This window comes from Heptranchias perlo, chromosome 4 (genome assembly GCF_035084215.1).
Source record: "Heptranchias perlo isolate sHepPer1 chromosome 4, sHepPer1.hap1, whole genome shotgun sequence".
NCBI classification, from domain to species: Eukaryota; Metazoa; Chordata; class Chondrichthyes; order Hexanchiformes; family Hexanchidae; genus Heptranchias; species Heptranchias perlo.
This window is the reverse complement of record NC_090328.1, coordinates 7,174,706-7,198,894: the sequence shown is the minus strand read 5'-3', so window position 1 is coordinate 7,198,894 and position 24,189 is coordinate 7,174,706. Positions and strand designations below refer to the sequence as shown.

Here is a 24,189-nt window from a genome sequence, read left to right as displayed (position 1 = left end):
TTGTAAAATTGTTTACTATTGAATGATAGCTAACGTTCCATACAGTGAGCTGGGGGAAGGCATCAAAAGTTACCCTCCTCCCATCATTCCAAGCCACTCTCGTGTACATCTCCAACCTCAGGAAATAGTCTTGCCCTACTCATTGTATCAAGTCCCCTTCATAATTTTAAAAACCTTATTTAATCTCCTCCTGGCCTTCTCTTATCTCATGGGAATAGTCCCAGATGCAAAGTGCATCTGATATCATATGAAATAATGTAGTTAGAAAGGTATAAAAATTAGGAAATTGTAATGTGAGGGGGGAAGATGAAAGGGAAGGAAGAGATCTGGAAGGTTGAGCTCAACTGGCTGTACACGTGCATTCTTCCGCAGCAGCATCTTATGTATTCTCGGTGTTGGCCGTGAGTATGTCTGTGTATTTAACCTTCAATAAGCCTCCAAGTGTTTGACTACGTGTTTGAACTCATTCTTGGCACATAGACACAGGACTGCAGCTTTTGTCTATAATATTACTAAATTCACATTCCTAACAGCGTGGTGCTTCACTTGTACACTGTGCACCTCCACGGCCCCCTTCCTTTACTGAGATCAGGGTGGCTAGTCCAGGCTTTGTGATCCTTTACGGTAGAGGACACTAAGAATATCCCAACACTGGACAAACAGGGGGCTCTACGGGAGGAGGAACTAAATACGATTAAAATCACTAAGGAATTGGTACTCAGTAAATTAATGGGACTCAAGGCGGATAAATCCCCTGGACCTGATGGCTTACATCCTAGGGTCTTGAGGGAAGTGGCAGTAGGGATTGTGGATGCTTTGGTAATAATTTTCCAAAATTCTCTGGACTCGGCAAAGGTCCCGGCAGATTGGAAAACTGCTAATGTAACACCCTTATTTAAAAAGGGTAGTAGGCAGAAGGCTGGAAATTATAGACCAGTTAGCCTAATATCTGTGGTGGGTAACATTTTGGAGTATATTATTAAGGAGACAGTAGCGGAACATTTGGATAAACATAATTTAATAGGACAAAGTCAGCATGGCTTTACGAAGGGGAAGTCATGTCTGACAAATTTGCTTGAGTTCTTTGAGGACATAACGTACAGGGTGGATAAAGGGGAACCAGTGGACGTAGTGTATTTAGACTTCCAGAAGGCATTCGACAAGGTGCCACATAAAAGATTATTGCTCAAGATAAAGAATCACTGGATTGGGGGTAATATTCTGGCATGGGTGGAGGATTGGTTATCTAACAGGAAGCAGAGAGTTGGGATAAATGGTTCATTCTCGGACTGGCAACCAGTAGCCAGTGGTGTTCCGCAGGGGTCGGTGCTGGGTCCCCAACTCTTTACAATCTATATTAACGATTTGGAGGAGGGGACCGAGTGTAACATATCAAAGTTTGCAGATGATACAAAGATGGGAGGGAAAGTAGAGAGTGAGGAGGACATAAACAACCAACAAGGGGATATAGATAGGCTGGGTGAGTGGGCGGAGATTTGGCAGATGCAATACAATATTGGAAAATGTGAGGTTATGCACTTTGGCAGGAAAAATCAGAGAGCAAGTTATTATCTTAATGGCGAGAAACTGGAAAGTACTGCAGTACAAAGGGATCTGGGGGTCCTAGTGCAAGAAAATCAAAAGGTTAGTATGCAGGTGGAGCAGGTGATCAAGAAGGCCAACGGAATGTTGGCTTTTATTGCTAGGGGGATAGAATATAAAAACAGGGAGGTATTGCTGCAGTTATATAAGGTATTGGTGAGACCGCACCTGGAATACTGCATACAGTTTTGGTCTCCATACTTAAGAAAAGACATACTTGCTCTCGAGGCAGTACAAAGAAGGTTCACTCGGTTAATCCCGGGGATGAGGGGGTGGACATATGAGGAGAGGTTGAGTAGATTGGGACTCTACTGATTGGAGTTCAGAAGAATGAGAGGCAATCTTATTGAAACATATAAGATTGTGAAGGGGCTTGATCGGGTGGATGCGGTAAGGATGTTCCCAAGGATGGATGAAACTAGAACTAGGGGGCATAATCTTAGAATAAGGGGCTGCTCTTTCAAAACTGAGATGAGGGGAAACTTCTTCACTCAGAGGGTAGTAGGTCTGTGGAATTTGCTGCCCCAGGAAGCTGTGGAAGCTACATTATTGAATAAATTTAAAACAGAAATAGACAGTTTCCTAGAAGTAAAGGGAATTAGGGGTTACGGGGAGCGGGCAGGAAATTGGACATGAATTTAGATTTGAGGTTAGGATCAGATCAGCCGTGATCTTATTGAATGGTGGCGCAGGCTCGAGGGGCCGATTGGCCTACTCCTGCTCCTATTTCTTATGTTCTTATGATCTGTGGAAACTGAAATAGTCCGAGACAGTTTCTTCTCCCTGGGGCTGTCCTCCCAGCAGCCTGGTGAAATGCAACCCCAGGATTTAAACCTATGACTAGTGTCCAAATTTAGTGGCAGTCAATTCATCAATATTATTGACTTTTCCATTATGCTACTGTAACTAAAATAATGGCAGCCAAACTTGGTAACTGTAAATTGATTCACTGAAAATAAAAAGAGATAAGCCTACATAAAGGCATTTATTCATTTCAACAAAATGACAGTAGATTTGGTTTATAGGATTAACTAACAGTTTTATCTTGTCTCATTCTTTACATCCCTCTGACATAAAGCATTAACTGACGAGGGGGGGCATTTATTGACTGAGAGGGGCAGGTGATCTGCACTGGAGCCTCTCATCAGCTTCTGTCAGCACTTCTGTAGATTGCACTCTCACCCCTTAATCAGAAAAGTTGTGGGTTTCAAACTCCACTCCAGGATTTGAGCACATATTCCAGGCTGACATGCCAGTACAGTACTGAGGGAGTGCTGTGTTGTAGGAGATGCCGTCTTTTAGATGAGATGTTAAATCGAGCCCCTGTCTGCCCTCTCAGGTGGATGTAAAAGATCCCACGGTGCTATTCGAAGAAGAGCAGGGGAAGTATCCCGGCCAAAATTTATCTCACAACCCACATCACCAAATCAGAGTAATTGGCTGCTGCATTTCCCTACATAACAGTGACTACACTTTATAAGTAAATTCATTGACTGTGAAGTGTTCTGAGATGTTGTGAAAGGCACTACATAAATGCTAGTTCTTTCTTGAACTGGCTGCCAGCCAAGTTCATCATCCCAGGCTGATCTACCCTCAGAGTTTCCTCCCTGTGGTGAGGTGCTGAGCCTCCACAAAGCAGAGAAGCTTAAGAGGAGATTTAATAGAGGTGTTCAAAATCAAGAACGGTTTTGATGGAATAAATAAGGAGAAACTGTTTCCAGTGGCAGAAGGGTCGGTAACCAGAAGACACAGATTTAAGGTGATTGTCAAAAGAACCAAAGGCAATATGAGGAAACATTTTTTTATGCAGAGTTGTAATGATCTCAAAAGCACTGCCTGAGATAAATACTTGAAGGGAAAAAATTTACAGGTTGTGGGGAAAGAGCAGGAGAATGGGACTAATTGGATAGCTCTACCAAAGAGCTGGCACAGGCACGGTGGGCCGAATTGCCTCCTTCTGTACTGTAACATACAATGATACTACACCTATTCCTGACAGCATAACAAAGACTGAAAACCTGCTAAGTGTGGAATCATAGATGCAAAGAGATTATAAACCTTCACTGCAACCTTGGACCATTGCACCGTGTCCTTGGATCATTGTACTATGTCCTTGGACCATTGTACTATATCCTTGGACCATTGTACTATGTCCTTGGACCATTGAACCGTCCTTGGACCATTGTACTGTGTCTTTGGACCATTGCACTATGTCCTTGGACCATTGCACTGCCTTGGACCACTGACTGTGTCTTTGGACCATTGTACTGTGTCCTTGGACCATTGCACTGTGTCCTTGGACCATTGCACTATGTCCTTGGACCATTGCACTGTCCTTGGACCATTGCACTGTCCTTGGACCACTGACTGTGTCTTTGGACCATTGTACTGTGTCCTTGGACCATCGCACTGTGTCCTTGGACCATCGCACTGTGTCCTTGGACCATTGCACTGTCCTTGGACCACTGCACTATGTCCTTGGACCATTGCACTGTCCTTGGACCATTGCACTGTCCTTGGACCACTGACTGTGTCTTTGGACCATTGTACTGTGTCCTTGGACCATCGCACTGTGTCCTTGGACCATCGCACTGTGTCCTTGGACCATTGCACTGTCCTTGGACCACTGCACTATGTCCTTGGACCATTGCACTGTCCTTGGACCACTGCACTGTGTCTTTGGACCAGGGTACTGTGTCTTTGGACCAGGGTACTGTGTCCTTGGACCATTGCACTATGTCCTTGGACCATTGCACTATGTCCTTGGACCATTGCACTGTCCTTGGACCACTGACTGTGTCTTTGGACCATTGCACTGTGTCCTTGGACCATTGCACTATGTCCTTGGACCATTGCACTGTCCTTGGACCATTGCACTGTCCTTGGACCATCGCACTATGTCCTTGGACCATTGCACTGTCCTTGGACCAGGGTACTGTGTCTTTGGACCAGGGTACTGTGTCCTTGGACCATTGCACTGTGTCCTTGGACCATTGCACTATGTCCTTGGACCATTGCACTGTCCTTGGACCACTGACTGTGTCCTTGGACCATTGCACTGTGTCCTTGGACCATTGCACTACGTCCTTGGACCATTGCACTGTCCTTGGACCATTGCACTGTCCTTGGACCACTGACTGTGTCTTTGGACCATTGTACTGTGTCCTTGGACCATCGCACTGTGTCCTTGGACCATCGCACTGTGTCCTTGGACCATCGCACTATGTCCTTGGACCATTGCACTGTCCTTGGACCATTGCACTATGTCCTTGGACCATTGCACTGTCCTTGGACCACTGCACTGTGTCTTTGGACCAGGGTACTGTGTCTTTGGACCAGGGTACTGCGTCCTTGGACCATCGCACTGTGTCCTTGGACCATCGCACTGTGTCCTTGGATCATCGCACTGTGTCCTTGGACCATCGCACTGTCCTTGGACCATTGCACTGTGTCTTTGGACCAGGGTACTGTGTCTTTGGATCAGGGTACTGTGTCCTTGGACCATTGCACTGTGACTTTGGACCAGTGTCCTGGAATACCAAGACCACATACCCACGTGCCTTACTGAACAGAATTAATTTTATTGACTTGATTCTGCTAATTACCTACTGTGAGCAATTTCTAGAAAACTGTATGTAGTTGGTTTATGGTTACTGGCATCCAATTTGACTGTTGGATTTTGAGTACTGATTAAAAAAAAACAAAATATTTTTAATTAACAAAGTTCGAGGACAGGATACATTATTTTTTGTGATGGCACCAAATATTTACCATGACATAAATTATTTTAGTAAACAAGAGGCGTTAAACCAGCGTTGTTCACAAATTAGGTTTATTACAGTCTTCAGGGTCCGTTTCAGCATCACTTTGTACCAGCAGGAATGTTAAAGAACACTGGCCTACCCAGGGCGCAGAGTTTCCTGAGGCTGCTGTCCATCTGTGTGTTACTATGCTCTCATCTGTCCCAGTTTGAAGCCTTCCAGTATGGTTTAAACCCCACCTAGAGCACTGAGATTACTTGTCTATGTTAGAAATGACAATATTGCTGTTTGTCTTTCCTCATCCTCCTTGACTTCTTTGCCTCCTTGGATACTGTTGACCATTCCAACCTCCTCCAATGTCTCTTCCTCTACAGTCCCTTGCCACGGCACTGCTCTATCCTGGTTCTCCCCAACTCCCTGTTTTACATCATGACTGAATGAGCCAAAATATGTTCCGGCTTACTGCTAGCAATACTGAAACTATCCTCTTTGTCTCCTCCCAGTACGTATATGCCTCTGACCTTGACTCCATTAATCTCCCCAGCTATAACCTCAGGCTGAGTCAAGAGGTGGGAAACCTTAGTGTTTTGCTCAAACCTGAGCTCAAATCCCTGTCCATACCCACTCTGTTGTCAAGATCACTTTCTTCTACCTCTGCAATGTTGCCTCTGCCCCTACATTTCCCCTTTGCTCCAAAAATCCTAGTCCATGCCTTCATAGTTTCAAAGACTGACTAACACTTTCCTGACAGGTTTCTATGTCCCAATCCTTCATAAGCTTCAATTCATTCAAAACACTATGTCTTCACCCTTACAAAACCCCATACTCCCAACTCCCATCAAAACTCCAGTCCTCTCCAAGATCCATTGGTTCCCCAGACCCTTATGAGTTGATGACTTAAAAATTCTCATCCTCACTCTCAACTTTCATCCTGCCCTCCCTTAATGATCTCCCCCTCCTTTATATCGCTGCATGCATTCTCCACTCTTCTAAAACCGGGCCTATCTTTGTCCTACTCCCTCTGATCATTCAGCTGTTATGCTCTTGTCCTCAAGAACTTCCTGCTAGTTTTTCTCTGCCTTTCCACCTCCTTCCTACTTTCAAAAGCCTCTTCAAAAACTCCCTCTTTGGTTCCCCCATCCTAGCCTTTTTCCCCTCCTGCTTGACACCCACTGTTTTTACTTCTTCAACCTAACGTGCTTTTGGATGTCTTCCCGCACACAAGGAGCGCTGTAGAGATGCAAGTTGTTCCGCGCACACGTTATAATTATGAACAAAATATATATTATACCTTTTTATAGTCGGAGTCCTGTGGGATGGCACACTGGAACTGGTCAATTTTGGCCTGCATGAGGCGCTCCTAAGAGAGAAGAAGGTGCATTTTATGATTGGTTATCAGGTTTATACAAGTGATAGACTTTTTCTCACAATCCCATCACAGCCTGTTCCATTTGTTCTGGGTGAGAAAGCAAGGGTTGAGTTCTAATCAGCACTCAGTTATGTCAAGCTGAGATATATAACTCAAAGTGACTAAAACACGATAAAACACAAGGAAGTGTGCAGCTGATTTTCCACCCAGCTTGAAGCAGTGCTGCAGTTCACGAAAACTATTACCATATATAATGCCAATGAAATTCTTTAATCGGATTATTTTACCTTTTATAGCTTGTGTTCTGGCAATTTTCCTTCTTTTTTAATTTTTGTGGATTTTTCAGGATCCTTTCCTTCAGACCAGGAATTTCTCATGCTTTTACAGTTTCTGATGACAGTGCCTCTTCACACAGCTTCAGATGCTGGGACAGCTCACTTTCCAGCAGCGTTGCTCACTCTCCTTATCTTAACAACTATTTTAAAATCTTTTAAGAACATTAATATAAAAACTAGAGTGGGCCACACAGTCACTGGGTTAGGGATAGGAAATTCTGCAAGGGCTCCCATTGCGAGCGAAAGAAGGAAGTATGTGTATCTGGGCAGCAGGGGAGGATAGGATCAGACCAACACACATTCCCCCAATCGTCTCTTCTGTGCATTACCTTTAATGAAGCTGTAAATACGTTTACAAATGAAGCAACCTTGGGTTGATTTTAACTCCCAGCAGGACACGCCCTAGACGAACAGTTAGTTTCCTACTTGCTCAGCAGCAGCATGAGACCACACTAATTTTAAACGCCAGGCCTCATTCCGGACCCCGTGCCACCCATCCACGTCCTGTCGTGTTGACTGGGCAGTCCATGGCCACTCGCTGGCTGCAGGGTAGGGGATTCCAGGAGGGTCTCGGGAGAGGGAATGGGGGAGTCCAGGGTAGGGGAGGCCTAAACTTTCTTTGTGGGAGCACTCCTGTTCCTCCTGGCCCCACAAAGGAGAGTAACAAACTTACCTTTTGGAGCATCTTCACGTTGCCGTTTCCCTTCGGACTTGCTTCAGCCTGGTAGGAAAGCGATAGTGACTTCCCCTGCTCAGGCACGAGTAACAACAACAGCAACAACAATTTGCATTTATATAGCGCCTTCAACGTAGTAAAACGTCCCAAGGCGCTTCACAGGAGTGATTATCAAACAAAATTTGATACCGAGCCACATAAGGAGATATTAGGACTGGTGACCAAAAGCTTGGTCAAAGAGGTCGGTATTAAGGAGTAAAGGAGGAGAGAGAGGCGGAGAGGTTGAGGGAGGGAATTCCAGAGCTTAGGCCCCAGACGGCTGAAGGCACGGCCACCAATGGTGGGGAGATGGAGATCCGGGATGCACAGGAGGCCAGAATTGGAGGAGTTCAGAGATCTCGGAGGGTTGCAGGGCTGGAGGAGATTAGAGAGATAGGGAGGGGCGAGGCCATGGAGGGATTTGAAAACAAGGATGAGAATTTTAAATTTGAGGTGTTGCTGGACCGGGAGTCAATGTAGGTCAGAGAGCACAGGGGTGCAATTGACGTCATAGAACCCCGATCTGCATATGTCAATTAAGACCCCGCGAGCCTCAGGCGGGTGCCTCTTCCGCCTGCTCAGAAGAGCAGGTTAAAATCAGTCAGGGTAGGATCCAGGCAGCTTTCTGGTGGGTAAGTAACCTGGGGGCATTTTAACTGCCCACTCACATGGTTTCTGCTGGGCGGGAAGGGTTAAAATCTCATCCTTTTAAAACGAATGCGTAGAGGAAAATATTGAGAGCTGTATAGACGATCACATAAAGTGTAGTCAGCCGAATGAGGTAATTGGTGGTGGGGGGAGGGTGACGTATTGGTGGCATCAAGCTCCAGCAAGGAATCAATGCCATCAGCAAGGGGTTAAAATGGGCAGACAATCAAATGAAAAAACAGTGAAAACATTCACATGGGTTTGATGCTCCAACTAACGTCAATTTATTCCACACGATGGTCACATGACAATACAATTTAAGGTTTGATGGAGTGTGAGATCTGCAACCCTTGTGGTTTGAACCTGTTTAATACAACCTGAAGGGGATAAAAAAACTGCTAATGAAAACCCATCAAGTGTTACTCAGCTATGCAGAGTGGTGATACAGAGTGGATGAGGAAAATGATTCCGAGCTCTGCGTCTGAATGATAACCAGCACAGACTGCAGCACAATCATTAACACCTCTCTGCTGCTCTCTCACAAGACCTGTTAAAAGGTTCAGGAGTTCGTAGATAGTGTAACGGGGTCATTAACATCTCTCCTGTTCTATCACAAGACCTGCTGTCATCGTATTAATGGTTCAGGAGATTACAATAGAGACCCTCTTTTAATGAGTGTGGGTTAGTGTGAGCATCAGTCCTTGCGTAGGAAGGAGAGGCGTATAGAATTTGCAAGTAAAAATCAACTGATATTTAGGCTTGAGGATGGTGGTGATGTTGGGATTTACACAGAATTCCGAAGCAGTGAATTCTCTGAATACACATGAAAATGGAGTAACAATTATTACAAAATCAATTAAAGGAGCTACATCCCATAATAGAAATGACTGTAATCTTTAGTCATTTGGGGCTGTATTTTCTTCTGGAAAAAATGGGTGAAAATTAGTGCAGAACACAAATGACCACCCCTGCTACCTCTTTGTAAGTAGCAAATCATGATGAAGCTGCATCATAATCTTAACGTTTGTCAAGCAGCTGTTCAGCAACTTAAACTGTATCAGTATCAAACAAAAACATGGGGAGAATGGCTCAACAGAATGCAAGCAAGAAAGAATGAACTAACATTTATATAGCATTTTTCACGTCCACAAGATTTTCTATAAAGGGAAGAGTGCACCACAGTCACAGTCACAGAGGATGTCATATATGACTTTGATTAGAGCCATTTCAGTGCTGTGGTAGGGGTGGAAACCAGATTGGAGGAATTCAAACATGAAGTTGAGAGAAAGATGGGCACAGATTTGAGACGAAAATGGGGCGGTAGTTTGCAAGAACAGAGGGGTCAAGCATGGGTTTTTTTAGGAAAGGGTGATGACAGCAATTTTGAAAGAGAGGACAATAGTATCCGAAGAGAGGGAACCATTTATAATGTCACCTATCATGGGGGCCAGGAAAGAAAGTTGATCGTCAGCAAATTTGTGGGAATGGGGGTCAAGAGGCCAGGAGGTGGGTTGGATGAATAAGAGCTTGGAGAGGGCATGAGGGGAGATAGGAGAGAAACTAGAGAAAGACGCGGGTTCAGGGCTAGGGTGGGGGGAGCCTCGGGGAGGTTTGGCTTGATGGGGGAGGGGGGGCACAGCAGAGGCAGCCGAAAGCATGGTCTCAATTTCAGTAACAAAAAAAATCCATCATCTCCTTGCATTTATTAGAACCATAGAACCATAGAAAAGATACAGCACATTGTCCGTGCCGGCTCGAAGAACAACCAGGTGCCCATTCCAACCCCACCTTCCAGCACCCGGTCCGTAGCCCTGCAGCTTACAGCACTTTAGGTGCAGGTCCAGGTTATTTTTGAAAGAGTTGAGGGTCCCTGCCTCTACCACCAATTCGGGCAGCGAATTCCATACACCCACCACCCTCTGGGTAAAAAAGTTTTTCCTCATGTCCCCTCTAATCCTTCCACCAATCAGCTTAAATCTATGTCCTCTAGTTCTTGAACTCTCTGCTAGGGGAAACAGGTACTTCCTGTCTACTCTACCTGGGCCCCTCATAATTTTGTACACCTCAATCAAGTCTCCCCTCAGCTTCCTCTGCTCCAAGGAAAACAACCCCAGCCTATCCAATCTCTCCTTGTAGCTGCAATTTTCAAGCCCTGGCAACATTCTTGTAAATCTTCTCTGCACTCTCTCCAGAGCAATTACGTCCTTCCTATAATGTGGTGACCAAAACTGTGCACAATACTCCAGCTGTGGCCTTACCAGCGTTTTATACAGTTCCATCATTACATCCCTGCTTTTGTATTCTATACCTCGGCTAATAACGGAGAGCATTCCGTATGCCTTCTTCACAACCTTATCTACCTGCACTGCCACCTTTAGGGACCTGTGCACATACACTCCAAGGTCTCTACCCCTCTCAATATATTCCCGTTTACTGCGTATTCCCTTTTACTGTTTGCCCTCCCTAAGTGCATTACCTCACACTTCTCCAGGTTGAACTCCATTTGCCACTTTTCCGCCCACTCCACCAACCCATTGATATCTTGGAGTCTCCAGCTATTCTCTTCACTATCAACTACATGGCCAATTTTTGTGTCATCTGCAAATTTGCCGATCATGCCCCCTACATTCAAGTCCAAATCATTAATATATACCACAAACAGCAAGGGACCCAACACTGAGCCCTGTGGAACACCACTGGAAACGGATTTCCATTCGCAAAGACATCCTTCGACTTTTACTCTTTGTTTCCTGTTACTGAGCCAATTTTGGATGCAATTCGTCACATTTCCCTGTATCCCATGGGCTTTTAACTTTCTGACCAGTCTGCCATGTGGGACCTTGTCAAATGCCGTACTAAAATCCACTGCACTACCCTCATCAATCCTCCTTGTCACTTCCTCAAAGAATTCAATCAGATTTGTAAGGCATGACCTTCCCTGAACAAATCCATGCTGACTATCCCTGATTAAACCATGACTTTCCAAGTGACAATTTATCCCGTCTCTCAGTATTGATTCTAATAGTTTGCCCACCACCGAGGTAAGACTGACCGGCCTATAATTGTTCGGCCTTTCCCTCGTACCCTTTTTAAACAATGGTACTACGTTTGCAGTCTTCCAATCTTCCGGTACCTCCCCTGTATCTCGTGAGGATTGGAAAATGATCCTCAGAGCATCCGCTATTTCCTCCCTGGCTTCCTTCACTAGCCTGGGAAACAATCCATCTGGCCCTAGTGACTTATCAACTTTCAAGGATTCCAGTCCCTCTAGTACTTCCTCTCTCACTATGTCTACCTTATCCAATATTTTACCTCTCCTCTTTAACTACTACATCCGGATCATCCCTTTCCTTTGTGAATACGGAGACAAAATATTCATTTAAAACCCTACCCACATCCTCTGCTTCTACACACAAGTTACCCTTACCATCCCTGATCGGCCCCACCTTTTCCTTAGCTATCCTCTTGTTCTTAATGTACTGATAAAACATCTTTGGGTTTTCTTTAATTTACTAGTTAATATTTTTTCATGCCCTCTCTTTGCTTTCCTTATTTCCTTTTTTACGTCATTCCTGTACTTTCTATACTCCTCTAGGCTTTCTGCAGTATTTAGTTTTCTGTGATAGTCATAAGCTTTCTTTTTCTGCTTTATCTTGCCCCGTATACTTCTAGACAACCAAGGGGCTCTAAATTTGGCAGTGCCACACTTTTTCTTTGAGGGGACGTATCTGCATTGTACCCATAGAATTTCACTTTTTAGTGCCTCCCACTGGCTTGCCACTGATTTCTCCTCAAGTAGTTGTGTCCAGTCCACTTCTGCCAAATCACCTCTTAGTTCTGTAAAATTTGCCTTCCCCCAATTTAAAACATTTACTCCTGATTTAACTCTGTCCTTTTCCATAATAATGCTAAAACCAACTGAATTGTGGTCACTATCCCCAATTTGGTCACCGACTGTCACTTCACCCACTCGCCCATCTTCATTTCCCAGGACTAAATCTGGAATTGCATCCCCTCTTGTTGGGCTTGTCACGCACTGGCTAAAAAGGTTCTCCTGGACACCAATCAAGAATTTTGCGCCCTCTGTGCCCCTCGTACTGTTTGAATCCCTGTTGATGTTAGGGTAGTTGAAGTCCCCTACTATTATTGCCCTCTTATTTTTGCACTCAGAAATTTGCTTACATATTTGTTCTTCTATATCCCTTTCACTATTCGGGGGTCTGTAGTACACTCCTAGTAGTGTGACTGCCCATTTTTTATTTCTTAGCTCAACCCATATGGCCTCAATTGATGATCCATTTAGCATATCATCCCTTCTCACAACTGTAATTGATTCTTTAACCAATAATGCTACCCCCCCCTCCTTTTTTATCACCCACTCTATCCTGCCTGAAAACTCTATATCCAGGGATATTGAGCTGCCAATTATCCCACTCTTTAAGCCAGGTTTCCATTATAGCAATGATATCATGCTGCCATGTGTCTATCTGTGCCCTTAGCTCATCTGCTTTGTTTTTAATACTCCTTGCATTGAAGTATATACCCTTTAACCCCATCAAATTCCTGTACTGAACACTATTTAACCTTTGCTTCTTTTGCCTTTCTGAGTCGCTAACTACGTCATTAACTGCTTTTTTACTTCCCATTTCCTGGTCTGAATTTGTCCTATCTGTACCCGCCCTTTGGTTCCCATCCCCCTGCCATACTAGTTTAAACCCTCCCCAACAGAACGAGCAAATGTCCCCTCGAGGATATTGGTCCTGGTTCTGCTTGGGTGCAACCCGTCCAGCTTGTACAGGTCCCGCCTTTCCCAGAATCGGTCCCAATGCCTCAGGAATTTAAACCCCTCCCTCCTACACCATCTCAAGCATTCATCTGGTCTATTCTCCTATTTCTGCTCTTGCTAGCATGTGGCACTGGGAGTAATCCTGAGATTACTACCTTAGAGGTCCTGCTTTTTAATTTATTTCCTAACTCCCTATATTCTGCTTGCAGGACCTCAATCCCTTTTTTTACTGATGTTGTTGGTACTGATATGGACCACTACCTCTGGCTGTTCACCCTCCCCTTCAAAATGTCCTGCAGCCGCTCCGTGACATCCTTGACCCTAGCACCAGGGAGGCAACATACCATCCTGGAGTCACGCCTGCGGCCGCAGAAACACCTGTCTGTTCCTCTAACGTTAGAAATAAGAAGGAGGCATATGACATGCATAGGCAGCTGGGATCAAGTGGATCCCTTGAAGAGTATAGAGATTGCCGGAGTAGAGTTAAGAAAGAAATCAGGAGGGCAAAAAGGGGATATGAGATTGCTTTGGCAGATCAGGCAAAGGTGAATCCAAAGAGCTTCTACAAATACATAAAGGGCAAAAGGGTAACTAGGGAGAGAGTAGGGCCTCTTAAGGATCAACAAGGTCATCTATGTGCGGAACCACAAGAGATGGGTGAGATCCTGAATGAATATTTCACATCGGTATTTACGGTTGAGAAAGGCATGGATGTTAGGGAACTTGGGGAAATAAATAGTGATGTCTTGAGGAGTGTACATATTACAGAGAGGGAGGTGCTGGAAGTCTTAACGCGCATCAAGGTAGATAAATCTCCGGGACCTGATGAAATGTATCCCAGGACGTTATGGGAGGTTAGGGAGGAAATTGCGGGTCCCCTAGCAGAGATATTTGAATCATCCACCGCTACAGGTGAGGTGCCTGAAGATTGGAGGGTAGCAAATGTTGTGCCTTTGTTTAAGAAGGGCGGCAGGGAAAAGCCTGGGAACTACAGACCAGTGAGCCTGACATCTGTAGTGGGTAAGTTGTTAGAGGGTATTCTGAGGGACAGGATCTACAGGCATTTGGAGAGGCAGGGACTAATTAGGAACAGTCAGCATGGTTTTGTGAGAGGAAAATCATGTCTCACGAATTTGATTGAGTTTTTTGAAGGGGTAACCAAGAAGATAGATGAGGGCTGTGCAGTAGACGTGGTCTACATGGACTTCAGCAAAGCATTTGACAAGGTACCGCATGGTAGGTTGTTACATAAGGTTAAATCTCATGGGATCCAAGGTGAGGTAGCCAATTGGATACAAAATTGGCTTGACGACAGAAGACAGAGGGTGGTTGTCGAGGGTTGTTTTTCAAACTGGATGCCTGTGTCCAGCGGTGTGCCTCAGGGATCGGTGCTGGGTCCGCTGTTATTTGTTATTTATATTAATGATTTGGATGAGAATTTAGGAGGCATGGTTAGTAAGTTTGCAGATGACACCAAGATTGGTGGCATTGTGGACAGTGAAGAAGGTTATCTAGGATTGCAACGGGATCTTGATAAATTGGGCCAGTGGGCCGATGAATGGCAGATGGAGTTTAATTTAGATAAATGTGAGGTGATGCATTTTGGTAGATCGAATCGGGCCAGGACCTACTCCGTTAATGGTAGGGCGTTGGGGAGAGTTATCGAACAAAGAGATCTAGGAGTACAGATTCATAGCTCCTTGAAAGTGGAGTCACAGGTGGATAGGGTGGTGAAGAAGGCATTCAGCATGCTTGGTTTCATTGGTCAGAACATTGAATGCAGGAGTTGGGATGTCTTGTTGAAGTTGTACAGGGCATTGGTGAGGCCACACTTGGAGTACTGTGTACAGTTCTGGTCACCCTATTATAGAAAGGATATTATTAAACTAGAAAGAGTGCAGAAAAGATTTACTAGGATGCTACCGGGACTTGATGGTTTGACTTACAGGGAGAGGTTAGACAGACTGGGACTTTATTCCCTGGAGAGTAGGAGGTTAAGGGGTGATCTTATAGAAGTCTATAAAATAATGAGGGGCATAGATAAGGTCGATAGTCAAAATCTTTTCCCAAAGGTAGGGGAGTCTATAACGAGGGGGCACAGATTTAAGGTGAGAGGGGAGAGATACAAAAGGATCCAGAGGGGCAATTTTTTCACTCAAAGGGTGGTGAGTGTCTGGAACGAGCTGCCAGAGGCAGTAGTAGAGGCGGGTACAATTTTGTCTTTTAAAAAGCATTTGGACAGTTACATGGGGAAGATGGGTATCGAGGGATATGGGCCAAGTGCAGGCAATTGGGACTAGCTTAGTGGTATAAACTGGGCGACATGGACATGTTGGGCCGAAGGGCCTGTTTCCATGTTGTAACTTCTATGATTCTATGATTCTATAATCCCCTATCACTATTGCTCTCCCATTCTTTTTCCTCCTCTTTTGTGCAGCTGAGTCACTTGTGGTACCACGGTCTTGGCTCTTGCTGCATTCCCCTGATAAGCCATCTCCCCCAACAATATCCAAAGCGGAATATCTGTTTGAGAGGGAGATGGCCCCAGGGGACTCCTGCTCTACCTGCCTAGTCCTTTTACTCTGCCTGGTGGTCACCCATTTCCTTTCTGCCTGCGTAATCTTTACCTGCGGTGTGACCACCTCACTGACCGTGCTATCCACGATAATCTCAGCATCGCGGATGCTCCACGGTGAATCCACCCGCAGCTCCAGCTCCAGCTCCGAAATGCGGTTAGCCAGTAGCTGCAGCTGGACACACTTCCTGCACACATGGTTGCCAGAGACACCGGTAATGTCCATGACTTACCACAAAGTGCAGGAGGAGCATATCACGGGTGCAAGCTCTGCTGCCATGACTTGCCTTAGATTAAACTCGTTAGTTACTCCCTTTAAGGAGTTTACTCCTTTAAATTACTCTTAATTTAGAGACTGTAAACTACACTAGGGACCTTGATTCACTAAAAAATGCTACTTGCTCTAACTAAATTAAGTTTAGTTTTTTTTAGTAAGATTTAGTTTTATGCTGTAAGTTACTTAGCCCACAGTCCTAAGAAAGAAGAGAACAGAAGAGATACTCACCACCAACCACCTACCTGCCTTACCTGTGACGTCACTCTGCAGTTTTGTTGTTGCTGTGACCCGCTCTCGGTACGCTCCGCTCTGCTGACTAATCAAATGCACCTCACCCCTTACTGCACCGAATCCCCTCACTCACCAAATTCCCAATTATAGACTCTGTCGAAACCAGACTCTGTCGATAGCTGCTACTCCGTGCTCCCTCACTCACGATTGTTGGAGGTGAGGGTGGAGGGGCCAGGGGAGCGGAGTTTAAGGAGATGGTTGGAAGTAGACCAAAACAGCTGGGTGTTATCCTAGCTCTCCAGGATGATTCTGGAGTAGTGGACAATTTTGGCAGATGAGAGTGAGGCCTGATAGTGCTTGATGTGGTTCAGGCAGATCAGATGATGGATGGTTAAACCAGTTGTGCACTAGAAATGGCTCATATCTGTGTTCCTTGGCCTTACAAGGGGGAACAACTGAGATGGGAGAGACTAAAGGTTTAGCTGAAGACAAGGGCATCAAAGGTGGAGGTGAGGGATGGTTGAGCAGATCGACGAATGGAGGGCTAAAGGCTAGGATGTTGGGAGTAACGTACAAATATTACTGTACAGTAGCTGCACAGTACATGTATGGCCATGAAAGAAAGTCATTGCTATACTGACACACAGAAATGTTAGCAAGGCTGCAATAAGTAAGGAATAGAAGTGAAAATTGCAGTTCTACAAGTTAGCTTATACATGTTACGATGGGAGAGAAAATGTGCTACATGAAGAAATTTCAATGGGCTAGATCGACCTGTTTCAATCCTGACTGCTCTTGTCTTAAAAGGTTAAACTTGCGGATAATTGGAGTTGCCAGTGTGGAACAGTCATGGATCCCAGCCAGACATGAAACAACTCACTCCTAATGAGCAACCTATGGTAGATTTGCTTGGGAGGAGGAACTTAGAAGGCGTGGGGTATGGGGAGATCGGAGTAGAGCGCAGAGCGAGTAATATGTACCACGTTTTTCAGATATTATAAGATTTGCTCGATAGGGATAGTTCAATGACTCCGCGCTGCTGATAGGGAGCCCCGCCCACCGACAGCTTGTATCAGAAATTCAGGCACGCACTGCCTGTGATTTTACACCTTATTGCGTGAGGCTCCCTACCGGCAGCACAGACTTGTAAAATTATCCCTGATGTGCTTCATCAACGCGTTGACGCAGTGACTGCGAACAGATCCCTAGCAGTGCCTGTGACGGGGCAGCTTCCACTGGAACACAAGGCATGGGATTTAAAATTATGAAGGAATGGGACTGAGCAGATAGAAATGGACTGTTTCCAGTGATTGAGGAGTCTAGAAAAAGGGGAGATCGATATATGATTAAATGTAATTTGGGCAGAGAGCAGGAGAAATTTTTTTACACCTTGCGTCTTAGGACGTTTTACTGCATTAAAGGTGCTATATAAATGCAAGTTGTTGTATACAGAGGGTTGTGGAATGCACTACCAGAGATAGTGATTGAAGCTGAGACCATGTCAACATTTGAGAATAGGTTAGATCGGTGGTTGAATGAAAGGGGAATAAAGGGATACTGGATCAGGGTCAGTGCTGATGTGAAGGGTAAACACCAACACGGATTGCTTGCGCTGAACAGCCTGTTTCCATGTTGTAATTTCTTTGTAATTTTATGTAATGGCAGTGCAGTACCCAGACTGATAAGTGTGCCTAATTACTCATTATATACCATCTGCTCTCTTCACAAAGCACAAGAACCCAGTCACACTCCAACCAAATCTGAACAGCATCACTCACCACTCATCATGCCCACTTGAAGCAGGCACCAGCATTTTGGGGAAGGAGTAGCTAGTGACGTTCATGAGAAAGTGCAAGGGTTAATCACAGGGAACTGGTGGGGATAAAGATATAGCAGTATTGATGTTCAGTCCTTGCCTGAACAATCTGTGCTAAACCATATTTACAGTCATTGTTTCTAGGGGATATAATTGAATGAACTGATCTCTCCCTAACATTATCAGGATCACAAGTCTGGAACTGGAGCCTAAAAATTGTTTTGCATGATGTTTGCATTTTTTGGATTAAAATGGCAGACAAATTCATTCAAGTGTCAATGCCACATAGCACAATTTCGATGCGTAGGAACAGCCAGACATTGAGCATTGCACCACAGTAATCTGGAGTTTAATTTTAAAAGGCTTTGATCTGTAGAATTACTGAAAAACGGAGGTCTGCTGGAAAATTCCAATGATACCTTTGAGGCTAGGTATTAGCGAATGCTGAATGCATTAGTGGGACATTCCTCTGCTATCTTAATGGAGGCGTTAACCCAATAAATAACAGAAGTGTGTCATACGAACACATTAAACGTTTGTACTCTCATATCGACAACTGCAATTTGTAGCTTTAATTTTAAAAAGTCTTATGCTAACTTTATGCAAGTTGTCTGTTTACAAAAAAACACCTCAAAACATACTTTCCCTGTGTATTAAGTGAAAGCTAATTTAGCTGCTATTAGTTTAACAATAATGAATCTCATCAGTGATTCCCTATCTAGTTTATAAGAAATCTTTAAGAAACCTAACCTGTGGCTCCCCTGATGGCTCAGTGGGGTAGAAATTGATATGCGCTGTGCCTGCTTTTCAGGTGCAAAGCATACCAATTTAACAGTGGGACGGCCTGCGCATTGATAAATTCATGGGCCTCATTTTTTTAGGCGTCAAAGTGTTTGGCCCCTTGAGTAGGTTAATTTGGAGACCAGGCATTGGGCCTGTTCCGCTCAGGATTCTTCAGCGGCCCCCATGGCCGGCAACTAAAAGTAAGTATGGAAATTTTTTTAAAGAATATCCTTCCTGAGGAGCCAGGAGTGCTCCCCCAACTCTCGCGATCGCCCCACCTCCCTGTACCTTCTTCCTACCCGCCTCCCAGGACCTGCCGGCGAGACAGGTGCCCCTAAATGGGATTCTCCCATTGGGCGAGCTGCCTGTGGAGGTGCGACCAGCGCCGGCAGCTCGTCCCAAGTACGCAGACGAGGCTCGAGGGACAATTTCTGACGATCCTGGGGCCTCTTGCTTCGGGCGCTCACTCATCGTGCAGCGCGGAGTCTGGGAGTCTGAAAACGGGCCCAGACAAATTTTTACCCCAACAAGTTTACTCAGTGAATAGCTTGAGCCATATGAACAAGGAAGATCGGGGGTTCAATCCCTGGTCTGTGCTGAGTTAGCTGATCCCGCTGGGACGGTGGTCAGGAGCACTACAACTGACCTCATCGCCAATGAGTTAGAGAGGGGAAATTCAACCAGGGTTCGCTATCATTATTGCTATCCAGTGACCCCCTGGTGGAAATGCGGGTGTGTGGATGTTGGCCGAGGATAGGAGTGGGCTCAGCTGTGATGCCCACCATAGTCAAATAGTCTGTCGACACTCACCACTTGGGCTCGCCTATGAATAATGAGGTGCTGGGGGGTGTCAGGTACCCATGGAACCACACCCCTGCAAGTAGTCGATGCCTTCAGCAGAGGTGGGATAGAGGGGAGAAAATTAGTGACAGAAAGAAAACGAAAGCATCCAAACCTCTGCCTCTTGGCGATTTTTCTTTTTAAGTTCTCGCAGTAGTTGCATCTCTTTGGGTTGTTGGTAGGTGCTTCTGGGAACCTGAATTATAGGAGAGAGAACAATGAGACTGAGACTGCACATGCCTGAAATATCAGTGAGGTTATAAAGCAAATCCATTAGTCCATTTGAAAGGGTACTAGTTCATCAGCAAACAGCTACAGAATTGTTTTGCCATTGCACAATTGTGAAAAGCGGGTCAGAAATTTTAGCTGCAGATCAGATCAGTGCAGCTTGACAAGGTAAATAAATTTGTTGGGATTTCAAACAGTTAGACGTCAACCAGATTTTTAAAAAATAGATCTCTGTAAACAGCCCTTTGAAAACCTTTCAAATATAGCCAAAGTGTGGTACACGACAGCTTGGTCGCAGTCTCGCCTCTGAGTCAGAATGCTGTGGGTTTAAGCTCCCCTGCAGGACTTGAGCACATAATCTAGGCTGAGTCAGTGCAGTACTGAGGGAACAAATTATTGGGCATTAAATTGAGGCCCCATCTGCCTCTTCAGGTGGATGGTAAAGTTCCCATGGCACTAGCAAGGAGGTGTCCTGGTGTCCAGGTCGACACTTTTTCCTCCAACCATCACCACCAATAAGAAAATAATAAATTGACTTGATCATTTATCTCATTGCTGTTTTGTGCGATCTTGCTGTGTGAAAATGGCTGCTGTGTTCACTTGCATAGCAGTAGTTGCACTCCAAAGAAATTCATTGTACATGAAGCTGGGGTTGGGGGGGGGGGGGTGGTGGGGGCGGCTCTTGGAGATGTGATGGCCAGAGTTTTCTGCTTGTGCACTTGCTAGTCTGCGATTCCCCCCTCCACACACACCCCCCCGCTCCCCCCCCCCCCCACCGCCATTTTAATTGGCAGGAGAATCGTGGGCTGGCGAGGGCAGAAGCAGAAAAGCCCAGCCGGTAAGTCGCTGTAAAAATGCAAGATCTTTGTAAATGTGGGAAGGTAAGATTTCCTCTGGTTGCTAGGTGTTACTGACATCATAAGCACTGCGGGAATATTTCTAGGCTCAGTATCTCTAGTAACAACAGAAAACTATAGCAATCGAAGGATACCTTCTCCCATGCAGTCTTGGACAATAAAGATGTGCAGCTTCTTTCTACAATCCTGATGAAGGGTCCCACGTGAACATTAACTCGCCTGTCCTCCTTTCAGATGCTGACAACCTGCAGTGCGTTTCCAGCATTTTCTGTTCTCGTTTTACACTTACAGCATTTACATTTTTTTCTTTTTCTTTTTAAACACGCACAGTTGCTTTTTACAGCATTAGTTGTTTTTTTTCTTTTGCCCCAGTAGGTTCCTATTTTGCTAGGCAAGGGTATTAAGGGATACGGAACCAAGGTGAGTGGATGGAGTTAGGATACAGATCAGCCATGTTCTACTTGAATGGCGGAACAGGCTCGAAGGTCTGAATGGCCTACTCCTGTTCCTATGTTCCTAGGTGTGGTGAACCCTCAGATACAGTTTGGTCTTGTACCACATCACTGATGTCAATAAATCTACACTTCATAAAACAAGGGGCGGAAAATTCACATAAAATATTTCTTGTTCATTTTGAAAAAGTGAAATGTGCAACGCTACCGTATTCCTACAATTATGATTTTTCCTAAGTAACAAATTCTTTTCATGTTACGCCTCTTCAGATGGACGTTAAAGATCCCGTTGCTACTATTCAGAGGAAAGCTTTTTTCTTTCAACACTTACTCCAGTTAATGTAGTAGGTTGATGATAATGTATATTTGTGTTTTGCCTTACTACTCAGTGATTCTTTACAAAATACTGCATTTTCCAAGCTCTTATCCCTGGAATCACAATATATCTGGATGTTAATTATAAAATACATCCCTATGGGTTAATCTTTTGACCTGTTATGGCTGTGCTTTTGACCTGTAAATATTCCTGCTTGCGAATTACCTAGACTAAAGTTGCAAAACATAACGAGACATCTTGGTGATTCTAATGCTTATTTTGTCACCATTTCTAAAATTCCTATCCTGTAGGGATAACAGTATAACAGCTCCATCCACTCATCCTCAGACCACACGAAAAGTATTAGTCGTGAGTAGTGAAAATTATGATTTAATAATCGCTCTCCAACTTGCGTGCTTTCTGACCTTAAGCATAACATTGGGACCCATCTAACCCTAGTACACATTTCTGCAACCTAATTTAGTTTCATGCTGGACTGTCACATGGTTCCTTTTGGGTTAGCAGCTGTAAATACTCTACTATACTGTACTGTACTATACTATATTCCGACATTACAACAGTGATTACACTTCAAAAGTACTGCTTCATTGGCTGTAAAGCGCTTTGGGACGTCCTAAGGTCAAGAAAGGCGCTGTATACATGCAAGTCTTTCTTTCTTTATATTATACTGTACTGTACTGTTTTGGTTATATTGGCTCTATTTGCTGAACCTGAGCTCTCCTTCTACCTCAGGCCTGTTCCATGCACAAATATATTTTTAAGCTTCTGATTTTAGTTTCCATCTGATTCAAAGCCAATCCCCCAAATACAATCCTCCCCACCCAAAATTTGATTTAAACTGATAAAACCCAGAAACACTGATGCCAATGTACTGTGTGTCACAAGCAGCTGCTCTGCTTGTTTGGTACAGGAAGCACTTCACCTTCTCTCCTTACTGATGAGGAGTTGTGGTGACTTCAATTGCCATTGTCATGTACTAAATGAAGCTCCACAGGGGAGGAGATGCTGACATTGTAGCTCAATTGTACAGGGCTTTGGTAAGACCTCACCTGGAGTACTGCGTACAGTTTTGGTCTCCTTATCTAAGGAAGGATATACTTGCCTTTGAGCCGGTGCAACAAAGGTTCACTAGATTGATTCCTGGGATGAGAGGGTTGTCATATGAGGAGAGATTGAGTAGAATGGGCCTATACTCTCTGGTGTTTGGAAGAATGAGAGGTGATCTCATTGAAACATATAAGATTCTGAGGGGGGCTTGACAGGGTAGATGCTGCGAGGCTGTTACCCCTGGCTGGAGAGTCTAGAACTAGGGGTCATAGTCTCAGGATAAGGGGTCAGCCATTCAAGACTGAGGTGAGGAGGAATTTCTTCACTCAGAGGGTTGTGAATATTTGGAATTTTCTATCCCAAAGGGCTGTGGATGCTCAGTCATTGAGTATATTCAAGGCTGAGATCGATAGATTTTTGGACTCTAAGAGAATCAAGGGATCTGGGGATCGGGCGGGTAAGTGGAGTTAAGATCGAAGATCAGCCATGATCTTATTGAATGGCGGAGCCGGCTCGAGGGGCTGTATGGCCTACTCCTGCTCCTATTTCCTATGTTTCTCACGATAAATTAACTCCTATTAACAGCGCACTTTGTAAAGGTGGTTGTATTTTTTATTTATTTTACTTGTCCCTTGCATATTCTTTTAATCCCAAAGCTTTCTGATTTATGAACTTGCTAGGTACTGAGGGATTGCTAGACTAAATACGACCAAGGTCCATTTAGTTCGCCCTCTACCATCCTGGTAATTGCATGAATCAACGATAATGGAGTTGCTAACTAAACATAGCAATCAATCTCTATCAATTAGTCTGCAACAGACCCAGACATGAGGTGAGGAAACCCCACAGTGGTGGAGAGTTTTGGGAAACATAGATCCAAAGTCACCTGTTCCTCCCGAGCATGTTACACTACATGTCCTGTCTCAAATTAATCATATACTGTTTCCCAAAATGTTATTTTCTGAAAGAAATCTATCTAATTTGTGTTTGAATGAATCAGTACTGACTGCTTCCACCGTCTCCCTCGGGAGCCTGTTCCATAGATTGACCGCTCGCTCACTGAAATATTGTTTCCGCAGATTAGTTTTGAATTTACCCCCCTTCAAGTGTCCTCTGGTTCTACTGATCTGGACAAGGTGAAACAGCTTGTCGTGGTCTACATTATCTCGTCCCTTCAGAATCCTAAAAATAGCAATCATATCACTTCACCACTTTCTCTTTTGCAGTGAGAACATGCCCAATTTACATAATCGCTTCACAGAATCTAATCCCTCCAACCCCTCGATCATTCTAGTTGCTCTCTTCTCTATCCTTTCAACAGCTGCAATATCCTATTTGTACTGTGGCGACCAGAATTGTACACAGTATTCTAAGTGCGGTCGCACCAATTATTTATGAAGTGGCAGGATTACCTCACTATTTCTGTTTTATCTTTGACCCAAAAAAGCACAGATGATAGCTTGTGATATCTTGGTGCATTCTGCTCAGATGGTATGCACAATCCCGGCATCAAGCCTCACTACCAGGGAG

The 24,189-nt window shown here is 44.6% G+C and overlaps 1 protein-coding gene across 1 annotated transcript in view; it reads right to left on the bottom strand.

Moving 5' to 3' along the window:
• The window catches only part of cfap99 (cilia and flagella associated protein 99), a 156,974-nt gene that overhangs the window by 41,843 nt on the left and 90,942 nt on the right, over positions 1 to 24,189 (bottom strand). Inside the window, exons 7-8 of the mRNA XM_067982121.1 lie at positions 19,854 to 19,934; positions 6,655 to 6,723 (exon numbers count right to left, since the gene is read on the bottom strand). Of these exons, the coding sequence (XP_067838222.1) occupies positions 6,655 to 6,723; positions 19,854 to 19,934 (150 nt within the window). The remainder of the gene's footprint in view (positions 1 to 6,654; positions 6,724 to 19,853; positions 19,935 to 24,189) is intronic.